General features: G+C 45.8%; 1 protein-coding gene across 1 annotated transcript in view; it reads left to right on the plus strand.

The window, feature by feature from the left end:
* Positions 1-12,432, plus strand: part of Cap2 (cyclase associated actin cytoskeleton regulatory protein 2) — a 146,540-nt gene that overhangs the window by 95,161 nt on the left and 38,947 nt on the right. The window contains exons 5-7 of the mRNA XM_032884533.1: positions 7,279-7,422; positions 7,741-7,826; positions 11,902-12,007. Coding sequence (XP_032740424.1) covers positions 7,279-7,422; positions 7,741-7,826; positions 11,902-12,007 — 336 coding nt within the window. The remainder of the gene's footprint in view (positions 1-7,278; positions 7,423-7,740; positions 7,827-11,901; positions 12,008-12,432) is intronic.

Genomic DNA, 12,432 nt, shown 5'->3' on the forward strand with positions numbered 1-12,432 from the left:
TCATGCGTTCAACACTTGATCCCTGGCTGGTGGTACTTGAGGGAGGGGAGGGAGGTGATAGAAACCTTCTGAAGTGGGAGGTAGTTACAGGAAGTAGGCCATTGAGAGCATGCCGGTGAAGAGTGTACTGGGACGCTGCCTCTCTGCCCCTCACAGATACTTCCCTGAAACGCCAGAGGATATTGTTCATGTTTGCACTCCCAAAAAGAGCTCGTTTGAGCCGACTGTGCAGATGTACTTGATCCCACGTAGAGAGGATGCACTCAAGCAGGAAATACGTCAGGATGCCCGCTTGCCTCCGAGTGAACCTGATTGGACATACAATGGCCTTATGGTTTTGCCTTCTTAAGCCTCTGCAAAATGTGACTCACCTCTGTTTTCTGAGAAACCATGAAAGAACCCGCTCAGAGTCCATCATCCTGGACAGTATTGAATTAAAGCTTGCTTCAAATTTTGCTCAAAAATGTGAAACGGGTCTTTCTCTTGTGATTTATCAGGATTAATATTTCCCCAGCACCCTAAGGTGTTGGTTCTGATATGTCTTCCCGCCCAACCTCCCCAGGGGAGTTCTGACTTGCATTGAAGGTGGTAGAGTCAGCTAGCCATGGACTTAAACCTCTGAAACTCTGAAGCAAAGAAATCTTCCTTCTTTTTAAGTTGTTTCCCCTCAGGCATTTTGTCACAGCAACAGAAAGTTGCTCAATACAATTTAACTAAAAGTGCATTCACGGTGGGGTTTTGCTTGTTAACAATGTGTGTGCTGTTTGATTGAATGGCTTGAATTCAACTCTTAAAAATCACTCTTTTTTTAATTTTCTGAGATTATAAAATTAATTTCTTATTTTTCTTTCTTCCCGCCAAACCCTCCTAAATACTACTCTCCCCGCCCCCCACTCCTTCAAATTCATGGCCTCTACTTTTCACTATCATTGCATACATATACATATATGTATATACCTATATATTCATAAATATAACCCATTTGGTCCATAGAATGTTACTTGTATGTGTGTTTTCAGAGCTGACCTCCCTTTTTTTTTTTTTTTTTTTTTTTTTTTTCTATTTTTCGGAGCTGGGGACCGAACCCAGGGCCTTGCGCTTGCTAGGCAACCGCTCTCCCACTGAGCTAAATCCCCCACCCCCAGAGCTGACCTCTTAACACTGGACAAAGAATCGCTCTGCACTTCCCTGGGGAAGACCTCCCCTCCCTTCCCTGGGGAGAACCACCCCTCCATTCCCAGCTTCCCTTAGTTGCCTGTAGTCCTTCGAGTAGGCATGAGGCCTCAAGGGCGCGTCCCTATCCTGTGTGGCATGTCCATTGGTGTCATCCATGCTCAGCTCATGTTTGTGCAATGTTTGGTCACATGGGTGAGACTTTATGGGTGTAGTTTCTGACGTTACCAGGAGACAATCTCGCAGCAAGCTCCCTGATCCTCCAGCTCTTATGATCTTTTTTAAATTTTTTTTTCTTTCTTCTCGAGAATTGTATACGTGCATACAATGAAATAAGCTCATCTCCGTCTTACTCCTTCAACTCGCCCCACGTTTTTGCAATACAACCAACCCCCAACTTCTTGGTTTTTTATTTTGTCTTGTTTCTACAACCCACTAAAAACAGTTAGTGGTGCCATCCTGTACATGGTGTGGAGACATTCCTTATTCTCCAGGGCAAGGGTTCCTATCAAAAGGAACAGCCATTGTTTTAAAGACAATAATTTTTTTTTGAACACATGTATAATGCTTCCACATACAGAGGTTTTTCTCCATGGTGGAATTAGAACGTTCTGTATTTCTGTTTCTCATTCATATTTCCCAGGTATTCTGATGATCAAATATTAATTTCATAATTAGAAAAAGAAATCTTTTTACAGGATGACCTAACCATTTTCTAGTTGACATAAAACTATACACGTGAACCCTGCATTCTCTGGTCTGGAGAGATGCTTAAGAACACTGGCTGCTCTTCCAGAGGACCTGGGTTCAGTTCCCAGCACCTACATGGTGGCCCATAACTGTCTGTAACTCCAGTTCCAGAGTCTGATGCCCTCTTCTGCCCTGCAGAATTCTGCATGTACATGGGCCACACATAACCTCACACACATACACTAAAAATAAGAGATGAATAATTTTTTAAAATAACCCTGTGTTCTGAAGGCCAAAACTGATGGCCTACATTTGGTCTCCAGTGGAGGGAGAGCATCGACTCCCACAAGCTGTCAAACTTAGTATATTAAAAAAAAATGCAATTTAAATTTTTTTTTTAAAAGAACCCGATTCTGGAAATAACTGGCCAGTTCCATTGCTGCTCTGTGCTCTGTAGCATCTCTGATCTGCCTGAGAGAGAACCCGCTTTGCCTTTTTGGGTAACGTTTCTCCTATGCTTGCAGATGAAACTCTTCCATTTGACTTTCTGCAAAACAATCCAGTTCCTTCTGGAGTTAAATGCAGATAGAGCTGATAGCGGAGCTCAGTTCTTCAAGTTCAGAGTCGTTGCGAGGGCCGTAAAGACACAGCCCGGAGCTGCTCTCCCAAGCACAGTCCTGCTAGGACAAGCGTTGGAAACGTTTGCTGAAAACACGGCCTGCCTCCTCCCTTTCCGTAGGACCATGTGTGGCTGTCTCCTCCACAGATATGTGGGACCGAAAAGATTTGGGCGCTTGTCTTCACAGCTCGAAAATGTATTTCCTTTCGAGAAATTGTCTTAGAAGACTGAAACCCAAAGGAAATGTGGGGTTTGGTTGCTTTGTGTTTTGGGAAAAAAAATTGAGTCATTCCGAAATACACTAGCTGCTGAGAGAGAGAGAGAGAGAGAGAGAGAGAGAGAGAGAGAGAGAGAGAGAGAGAGTGTGAGTGTATGTGTGTGTATACACATGTATGGGTGCGTGTGTGTAATGAAGACTGTCTTCCTTGGTTACTTGTTGTGTGAGGCAAGGTCTCTCAGTGGACCTGGAGTTCACTGATTGCTAAGACCAGTTACGTCAATGGCTAGACACCATTCTCTCTCTTTTCCATCCTCTTCCTGCTGCCTCCCAACACTGCAGTTCCAGGCCGGGGCAGCCACACACAGCTTGTTAAAGATATGGAGGCTGAAGAGCCTGTCCTTTAGCCCCCAAGCCTGGGCGGCACTTTACAGAGTCATCTCTCCAACCCCTACAGCTGTGTCTTGAGATCTCCACCGTTATACTCTAAGAAAGCAGATACACAAAAAACCAGGACACAGGGCTCAGAAGATGGCTCAGTGGATAAAGCACTTGCCCACTTGCCAGGCAAGGATAAGGACCAGAGTTTGGATCCCCAGGACCCACATCAAAATCTGGGTAGGTTTCATGACTGCCTATCGTCTCAACACTCACAAAGCCAAGACCAGGGGCTCTGGGACAAGTCAGGGCTACCCTGGTCAGAACCGGTGAGCTCTGAGTTTCGTGAGAGATCCTGTGTTAATAAAATAAAGTTGGGGATGCAATTGAGGAAGATACCTCGATTCCAGGCCTCCATACATGCACACATACATGTGCCTATACACACATTCTCCAACATGCATATACATACATACAAACATGCATATACAAACACACTAATAATAATAATAATAATAATAATAATAATAATAATAATAATAATAAAAGATGCCTTTTAAGTCATTCCTTACTGAAGATTCAGCTCAGGTGGTAGACTGCTTGCCTAGTGTGTGCAAGGCTCCGGGTTCAATTCCTATCAGTATACACACATGCACACGTGCACGCACACAATTCCTCTCTCTAGTGGGAAGCACTTTTGCAAGCTTAACTGACATCAATGCAATCCAAACTGTATTTATGGAGTATTCCTAACAGATGCCTAAGGCTTAAGCAGGTAGGATGTCTAAGGTCCTCCCACACAGCCTGTCCACTGACATCGGCACACTAAGCTTTGGTGGAAATCACACTGTTCGCTCCGGTATTCCGTCGTCCAGCTGTGGAAGTTCAGGATGAACCGGGGGTAATAAACCACTTTACGGCACACTCAAATCTACTGGCACAGAAGGAAGGCTCAAGTGTTCGTTAGCATTGGTAGAAACAGGAGTTGTTCTTTCTTCTCTCGGCTTTTTTTTTTTTTCTTTTAACTGATGAAAATTCTTCACACGGTTGCCAAATTAAGGCAAAAGGCAACTTTCTTGCTATTTATGACGGTCTCATCAGATAACCAATATGAATACCTTCCAGAATTCTGCATCTCCTCAGACTTCAGAGCTTGTTCTCGGGATGGTAGAGATAAACAAAGTTGGTCTTAATAAATCTCTCCCGTGTTGGAAATATACAGTCCTGGCCCTTTCTCTTCTTGGAGCAAGAGGCCAGATCCCACCAGCAATTTAGATATCCTGGCCTTTCTCAGAGATGTCATCTCATCAAGCATAGTGTGATTTGGCCAAGTGCTGGGAACTAAGAAGGCTTTCGTATGGCTTTGTCCCAAGTGAAGATCGCTGGCCTTTGAGAAAAACAAGCGTTGCCCCCCTTTGATCTGGTAATTGAATCTGGACTGAGAAAAGTCCCCGGGGAGAGAGATATTTGCTCTCTAAAGATTGAAGTTCCAAACCTGGGACAAGCATGCACATCCACAATCCCAGTCATCGAGAGACAGAGGCAGGAGAATGTCCATGAGTTTGTGGTGGAGTCTTGTCTACATAAGTAGTTCCAGTGAGCATTCCTCTCTGAAGTTGCTTCTTGTCAAGTACTTAATCACAGCAACAAGAAACATAACTAAGAACTCTGGTGCGAGCTGGTGTGGCTGTCATAACCAACTCTCAAAATTATTGCATACCTTCCAGGGGCCAGAGGTTTAAAATGTACCATCTCCTATAACCTAGAGGCTAGTGGGGTTGTTACCTTTTACTTGTGCCAAATGAAACCAAAGATCAGCTGAAGAGGTTTGCTCAAGGCCCCATGGGTGCTAAGTGGCAGAGGGCAGATGTGAAACAAGGTCTTTCTAACTCCAAAGCCCCTACGTATGGCATCTCCCGTAGAGGACATAGCAAGGGGTTTAGAATCAGAAGTAGACCGAGGAGGCCACTGTGGCTGAACATAATTTCATCCCCAGTGGCTGCCCCTGTCAGAAAGGACTGTGCTTTGACACGTGACAAACCTCTGCAGCAGAGATGTGATCACCTATTACCCAGTTTTCCTACTCTTGCCCAGGCCTCCCCAAGGCCAGGTGAGTTTGGTGTCATTGGGACAAGGAGGATGGTGATAGTGTTTTGTCTGGTTTGAAACCATTGCTCTGAAATGTTGCTTGAAAAAAAGAAAGAGTTAAGAAAGAAAGGAAGAAAGAAAGAAAGGAGGAGGAGGAAGGAAGGAAGGAAGAGAAAGAAAGAAAAGAAAGGAAAAGAAAGAAAGAAGGGAAGAAAGAAAGAAAAGAGAGAGAGAAAGGAAAGAAGGAATGAAGAGAGAATTGTAAAGAACTTTTCCATCCTGCAAACAAGATTGAGTAAAATTCTGCCGGGAGCATTTCAACTGCCCCTGAAAAGCAGGACCTTTGGTATTTGCTCCTCCAGGCACTCACACAGACTCCAACTCTGTACCTCCTCATCACCTGGGGAGAGCAGAGAGCACTCGGGCACAGGTGAGGGCTTCATAGCAGCCATCGGTGCTGTGGGACTCTCGACCCTGTGGAACCTTGGAACTCTGCTCACACACCTTTGAACGCCGTTTTACTCTGTAACTAGGGAAATCATTTGGTGAATTAATCAGAAGTGAATGAAACCCCGCATGAGCTAAGGACCATGTAGAGAATCAAATCAGACTAAACCCATACAAAATGATAAATCGTCAACTCATGATGATTATTTTGGGGGGATGGTAGAAACAGGATTTCACCTTCTAGCCCAGGCTGGCCTCAGATTGGAAGCAATCCTCCTGCCGTTGTCTCCTAAGCGCTGGGCTTAGAGGTGTGGGCTACCACACCATGTCTGCCTTTATTGTTACTTCGAGTCCGGGTCTCACTTGGTAGCTCAGGTTCTCAGAAAACCTCCTGCCTCGGCCTCCCAAAGGCTGGGCTTAGGAGATTGAGCCACCATGTCCAGTTGGTCGTTATTGCTGCTACTGCTATTCTTGCTTCAATCCAGGTCTTTCTGTCATCCAAACTGTTTATTGTGGTGTTTTCAGTCCCTAGTTGGTTGAACCCACAACAGTAGTACCCAGAGATCCAGAAGACTGTCTTGATCAACATAGCAATAGGTCTGAGGCTGGGCTCACTAGTGTTGCAGGATATTTGACCACACCGTGAACCCCAAGATCATGTTGCTTACTGGGAAAACCTGATTCTCGTTGTGGTGCGGCTCACCCTTAGCACACACCTTTAATCCCTCTTACTGGAATACAGACAGCCCCCTTAATATATACCTTTATCCAAAACAATGAAGGTAAAATTTGTAGAAGGAACAGGCTTGAAAGTCATACCTAGTTGAGTGGCAGACAAAGTGATGAATCAAAGAAAGATTTGACAGAATAAGATACACCCAACTCTCAGGGGAAGAGAAAGGAAAAGGGAAGCTACTTAAAAGAGAGCAGCAGCGGTAGGCAGGGGTAGGGGGAAGAGGGGGAGAAAGGGGAGGGGGAGGATAGGAGGCAGTTTTACAGAGACTCTATGTTGAAGAGAGAACAAGCTAGACACAGGCGAAGGTAGACAGAGCCAGAAGATTAGAACATATTGCCAAAATTAGCATGAGGCCAAGCAGAGCAATTCAGTCAGAAGCCAAGAGAAGGCAGATTGGATCAGTCAGCCTGGAGAGGAGTTTGAGCCAGAACAGCTGATTTGAACCAGCCAGCCAGAGTTCAGAGAGAACTAGGAAGGGTGAGCTTATTCAGCAGTAAATCTCAGAGACTGAAAACATTCTACACCTAGATAGGATCATACGAAGGCTAGAAGCTTCTAGGACTAGGCTGTAGGTTAGAGACTGAGGCAGTAATCCCACGAGACTACAATTACCAGTAGGAAAATTAAAATTACTTTTAACACATGAGTATTTGCTTAAGTGTAATCCCTAATTGTTCCAAGAAAGAAAGAACAAGAGAGTGAAGGGGGAGACAAAGAATGGGGGATGAATAGAAGAAAGAGAGCAAAAGAAAGGAAAAGATAGGAAAGGAAGGAAATGTTTCATTGATGTAACAAGAAAACCAGCCTCTAAAATGGTCACTTGTCCCTTTCAGACCCCCGAGCCACGGCAATCCCTGGGTGGTCCTCTCAGGCCAGTGTGCCCAGAGGTTTCTGTTTGTCCACAGTAACCAATCCAACGTTTGCCTGCAGAATGAAGTTGCTGTCCTTCTGAAACCCATATCGGAGAAGATTCAAGAAATACAGACATTCCGCGAGAGAAACCGGGGCAGCAACATGTTCAACCACCTCTCAGCAGTCAGCGAGAGCATCGCCGCCCTGGGGTGGATAGCCGTGGTGAGTTAAGGCCACACTACCCCCTCCCCACATTTTTAGGGACTTCCAGGGCCACCTTCACGCTCCTCCACCCGTAGTCTGGTCCCCTGAAGGAAGGAAGGCTCCTTCCGGGGTGGATGCTTCCGCTTTCTCTTACCCTCTGTAAGCCCCGTGCTTTCTGCTGAGACGGGAAAGTGTTTCTTCAGCTTTTACCAAACGCCCACTGCCTCCAGCTCTCCCCCACCCTCCTTTGCTTTTCTTCAGCTTCTTTGAGGTGTTCTCTTTCTTATCCTAATTTTTTTTTCCTCCTATGCTTGGGTGCTGGTCCTGTTTTCTCAGTCTCCCAAACCTGGTCCATATGTCAAGGAGATGAACGACGCCGCCACCTTTTACACTAACAGGGTCCTGAGGGACTACAAGCACAGGTGTGTATTTCCTCTCCCGGCTGGGTTTTCAGACGCTCATCAGACGTTAGCTCCTAGAGCGTAAAAGGCTCAGTCACTAAGGCTCAGTCACTAGACTCTTCGTTGGCTCACCGAGTAACCTGGAGATTAAAACCCCATCTTGGAGCTGGGAACCTGTGACCCGGCTCTCAGAAGTCAGGGGGAGAAGGCGCAGGGATTCAAGATCATTTTTGCTCCATAGAAAATGTAAGATCGGGGGGTTGGGGGTTTAGCTCAGTGGTAGAGCGCTTGCCTAGCAAGCACAAGGCCCTGGGTTCGGTCCCCAGCTCCGAGAAAAAAAAAAAAAAAAGAAAGAAAGAAAATGTAAGATCGGGCTGGAGAGATGGCTCAGTGGTTAAGAGCACTGACTGCTCTTTCTGAGGTCCTCAGTTCAGTTCTCAGCAACCACATGGTGGCTCATGACCATCTGTAATGGGATCCGATGCCCTCTTCTGGTGTGCCTGAAGACAGCTGCAGTGTACTCATATAAATAAAAATAAATAAATCATAAAAAAAAAAGAAAATATAAGGTCTGACCTGAGCCACAGGAGACCATGAGACCTTGTCTTGAAATAATAAAAAAGGCAGTTGAGAGGGCTAGCAGGCTTCTTGCCACCATCGATGGCCTGGTTAGATTCCCTTCAGCTCCCACAGTTGAGAGGATCCGCTCCCACAGGTGTCCTGGGACTTCCCACCTGCACACCTCAGAGTGCATGCTGACACACATACGAGTGCACATTAAATGAATAAATGCAATACAACAACCAAATAAGGGAGTGGAGACATTGCTCAGTGGTCACGAGCGGTTTCTGCTCGTCCAGAGGGCCAGACTTGGAGTGCACTGTGTAAACCACAACACTTCAGCTCGAGGGGCTCAGCTCGAGGGGAGCCAATATCCTCATCTGTCCTCTGCAGACACCTACAGCCCCCCCTTTGCACATACTCACACAGGGGGGCACACATACATGCATGAATAAAAACTTCATTTTTTAATACATTTTTTTTTAAGTTTTAAAATCCTACTTTTGTAGAGAAAGTTACATGGAGAGGGGACTCAGATTCCTGGTGGACACACACCAAGCTATTTTTTAATTCAATATTTAGTCAATGTATAAAAATGAATTTAAATAGGCGGGTGGGTAGGTAGGTAGGTAGATAGATAGATAGATAGACAGACAGACAGACAGAGATAGAGATCATATGTGAGGTGTAGGGAATTGTAATATAAGTTATCTACACGTATTTAGCCCAACAATTAATTTTACAACATTTTCACCTCCTTCCCTGAGGAAACCTATACCCACCTATTGTTGCCCCTTGTCTCTTCAACCCTAAGCATCTACTCACTGTCTGTGTAGTCTCCCGAGGTGGTGTCGTCACCAGAGGGTTTGAGCTTTCCCTCTTTCCTCATCTATACAGAGCAAGTGCAGCCTCTGCCTGCTTCGAGGTTGTTTGTTACAGAGCTGGGAGTTGGACTCGGGACCTCCCGTGCGCTAGACAAGCACATTCCCACAAAACTCCACCTCTAGCCTTTACTTTTCTTCCTTTCGAGACCTTCTCACCAAGTTGCCCAGGCTAGCCTTGCACTCACTCTGCAGTCTGGGCAGGTCTTCAGTGTGATTCTCCAGCCTCAGCCTCCTTTCATAGCTGTAAACGACAAGATTGTGCCAGGCATCCCAACTCAGCCCCTGCCACTTGATCTCAGCTATTATTAATGTCAACTAGAAAACACAGTCGGTGTCACCATGCATTGCATCAGCAGAGTGCCTAAAACATATAATAAGCCAGAGTCAATGAAAATGGAGAGAGGTTCTCAGTTCCCATCTGTGTGGATCCTGTTCAGCCATTCTCCTAGAGAATAACGCGAGGTAAAGGACGCCACGTAGCTATTCTTTCCTTTAGCTTTTCTTTTTTCTGGAACTTTCTTTAAGACAAAATAATACTGCAGTGGTTAAGAGAAAAACACATTTACATGTATAGATCTGGTTTGGGTTGGTTGGTAGAATTCTTCATGCAATTATTCCTTCCTCCAGTTTTTTTTTTTTCTGGATCTTTCTCCAGGTCAAAATAATTCAGTGGTTAAAAGAAAAACCACATTTGCCCATACAGAACTGGCCCTCATCGGTTGCTAGAATTTTCAGTAGAAGCTATGTCATATGTACAATCTGATATCTCAGATTGTGTGTGTGAATTGCTGTGCCTGTGTGTTGTGTAAGTGTACACACACACACACACACACACACACACACTCACATAGATGAGACACATCTGCATAGGTAGAGCATGTATGTAAACACAAGCACCAATTTATTTTGAAGTGAGTTCCCCCTCAGATGGCTGATATGTGCACTGCTTTCCTGTGTCCAGGGCTCATGCTGAGAGCCTCACAAAACCCTATGGAACAAGGCATGAATGAGGCCAATGTAGAAAGCGACACTCATTTAGGGGGTTTTAATTATGAGAATGAAGCAGAGCCTCCCAGATTCCAGTCCTAGAGACAACAAATCAGAAACTATAGAAGACAACAGAGTGATCAGGAGTCCAACCCCTGCGTGAGTCCCTTCCTCACCGATAGGTCAAAGATCGACAGAAGTAGAACCTCAGACAGGAGAGGTTTATTTTACCTCCTGACTCAGGGAATACTGCACCATGGCTGGGAAGGCGTGGCCATAGGGAGCTTGGCAGCTGAGGCAGTGAGAGATTGCTCACATCCGGCCAGCGCAGAACGCAGAAATGAGACAGGAAGTGGGGCTAGGTTATACAGTGAAAGGCCCACCCTACGATGACCAACATCCTACAAAAAGGCTCCACCTCTCAAAGGTTGCACAACCTCCCAAAACAACGACAGGGGCTTGGGACCAAGTCTGCAAACATCTGACTCTGAGAGACATGCCCCAGCCAAACCATGGCTGTCTCCCTGTTCACTTACCCCGTGACCTGGGCATGGCTTACGACAGGGGGCTCTGGGCATGGCGCTGATACTCAGAACATCTTGAGGAAAGCAGTGTGTGTGGACAAAAGCCACAGTTGTCAAGAGGCTCGATAACACAGCTCTCCCGCTGTGGTTCTCTTCCGTTAGTGGCCTAAGTAGATTATCAGGCTTTGGTCAACCTAACACTCAGTGTTTTCCCGTTTTCTGACTACTACTGCTTCCTTCAAAATGGGGAAAGGAAAAATGGGGGGATGGGGCAGAAATTGGCCAAAGAAATGCAACAAGGGGGGATGAAATGTTATTAAATATGAAATCCTCAAAGGATTAATAATAATATATTTTAGGAAAGAGTCCCCACCATTTGCCTGTTCTCACATCTCTCACAATTGCAGGTGTTAGCCCTGCTAAGAAAGCCTTTCACTGAGCCTTCCAGTCAATTAAACAAAATCTGACCAGAGTCCACGTTGCTCACACAGAGCATCTGATTAAGGTACCTCATCGAGCATCACCTTAGAAGTATGGGGTCTTGCCTGCTAATAAGAAAGCAGTTTTCTTACAATACCAACTTCCCCATCATTCATGGCCGTCCCCATGAGTAGAGGACTCTGGCCAACCATACTTCTAAACCTGAATACCTGCAGATTACTAGAAAGCAAGCTGAACGATTTCATTCCCTCTTTGTCTTTTTAATGCAGTTCTCACTCCTAGAATGGCGTGCTGTTATTTATTTTGTATGAGAAGGAGGTCAGAAGGAATGGTCTGCTCTCCATAGTCACCTCCATTAGGAATGACACACTCCCTCTGTCAGCTCCATGTGGCCAGGTCCCCTTCTCTGTGTCTGTGTCTGTCCATACCCAAAGCTGGGAGTACGGGCCATTCGTCATCCTCCCTCCTCCCTCTTCCCTCCTCCCTCTTCCCTCCTCCCTCTTCTCCTCCCTCTTCCCTCCTCCCTCCTCCCTCCTCCCCTCCTCCCTCCAGAGCACTCAGAGGTACCCACATTCTCAGTGTTCTTTGGCTCCAGGACAATTGCTCTGGACTCCTCCGGAGCTCTGGCTACTCAGTAACGAAGTGTAAAACCGCAGTTTCGATGCTAATCCTGCTCTTGTCCACTCTCTTGTAACAAAGCGATCTGCGCCACGTGGATTGGGTGAGGTCCTACCTCAAGATCTGGAGCGAACTGCAAGCCTACATCAAGGAGCACCACACCACAGGCCTCACTTGGAGTAAAACAGTAAGTCCCAAGCCCTCTCTGACCCGCGTATCCAAGGCCCATGAAAACACTTGTGAAGACGTGCATCCCATGTGGCCTAACAGTCTTAAGCCTTAGAATTTACCTCACGATGGGACAAAAGCTTTGCAGAAGCAGCATTTCCTTTAGGAGGCGCTGTTAACTAACCGCAGAGCATGTGGAAAGGAAGTGACAGATGCCTAGGGTAAGGACGCCATAAAGAGCAAGGTCATGTCATCTGAAGGGAGAAAATAGATGGAACCACAGGTCACCGTGTTAAGGGAAATAAGCCAGCCCCAGAAATACCTCTCTCTCCTGCTTTCAAGTTATAAGATAAACATCCATACTTAGGAAAATGTCATAACGAAACCTATGGTTTTATATAATCAATGTATGTATATTCATAAGAGAACAAATGGAAAACTATC

This window comes from Rattus rattus, chromosome 14 (genome assembly GCF_011064425.1).
Source record: "Rattus rattus isolate New Zealand chromosome 14, Rrattus_CSIRO_v1, whole genome shotgun sequence".
NCBI classification, from domain to species: domain Eukaryota; kingdom Metazoa; phylum Chordata; class Mammalia; order Rodentia; family Muridae; genus Rattus; species Rattus rattus.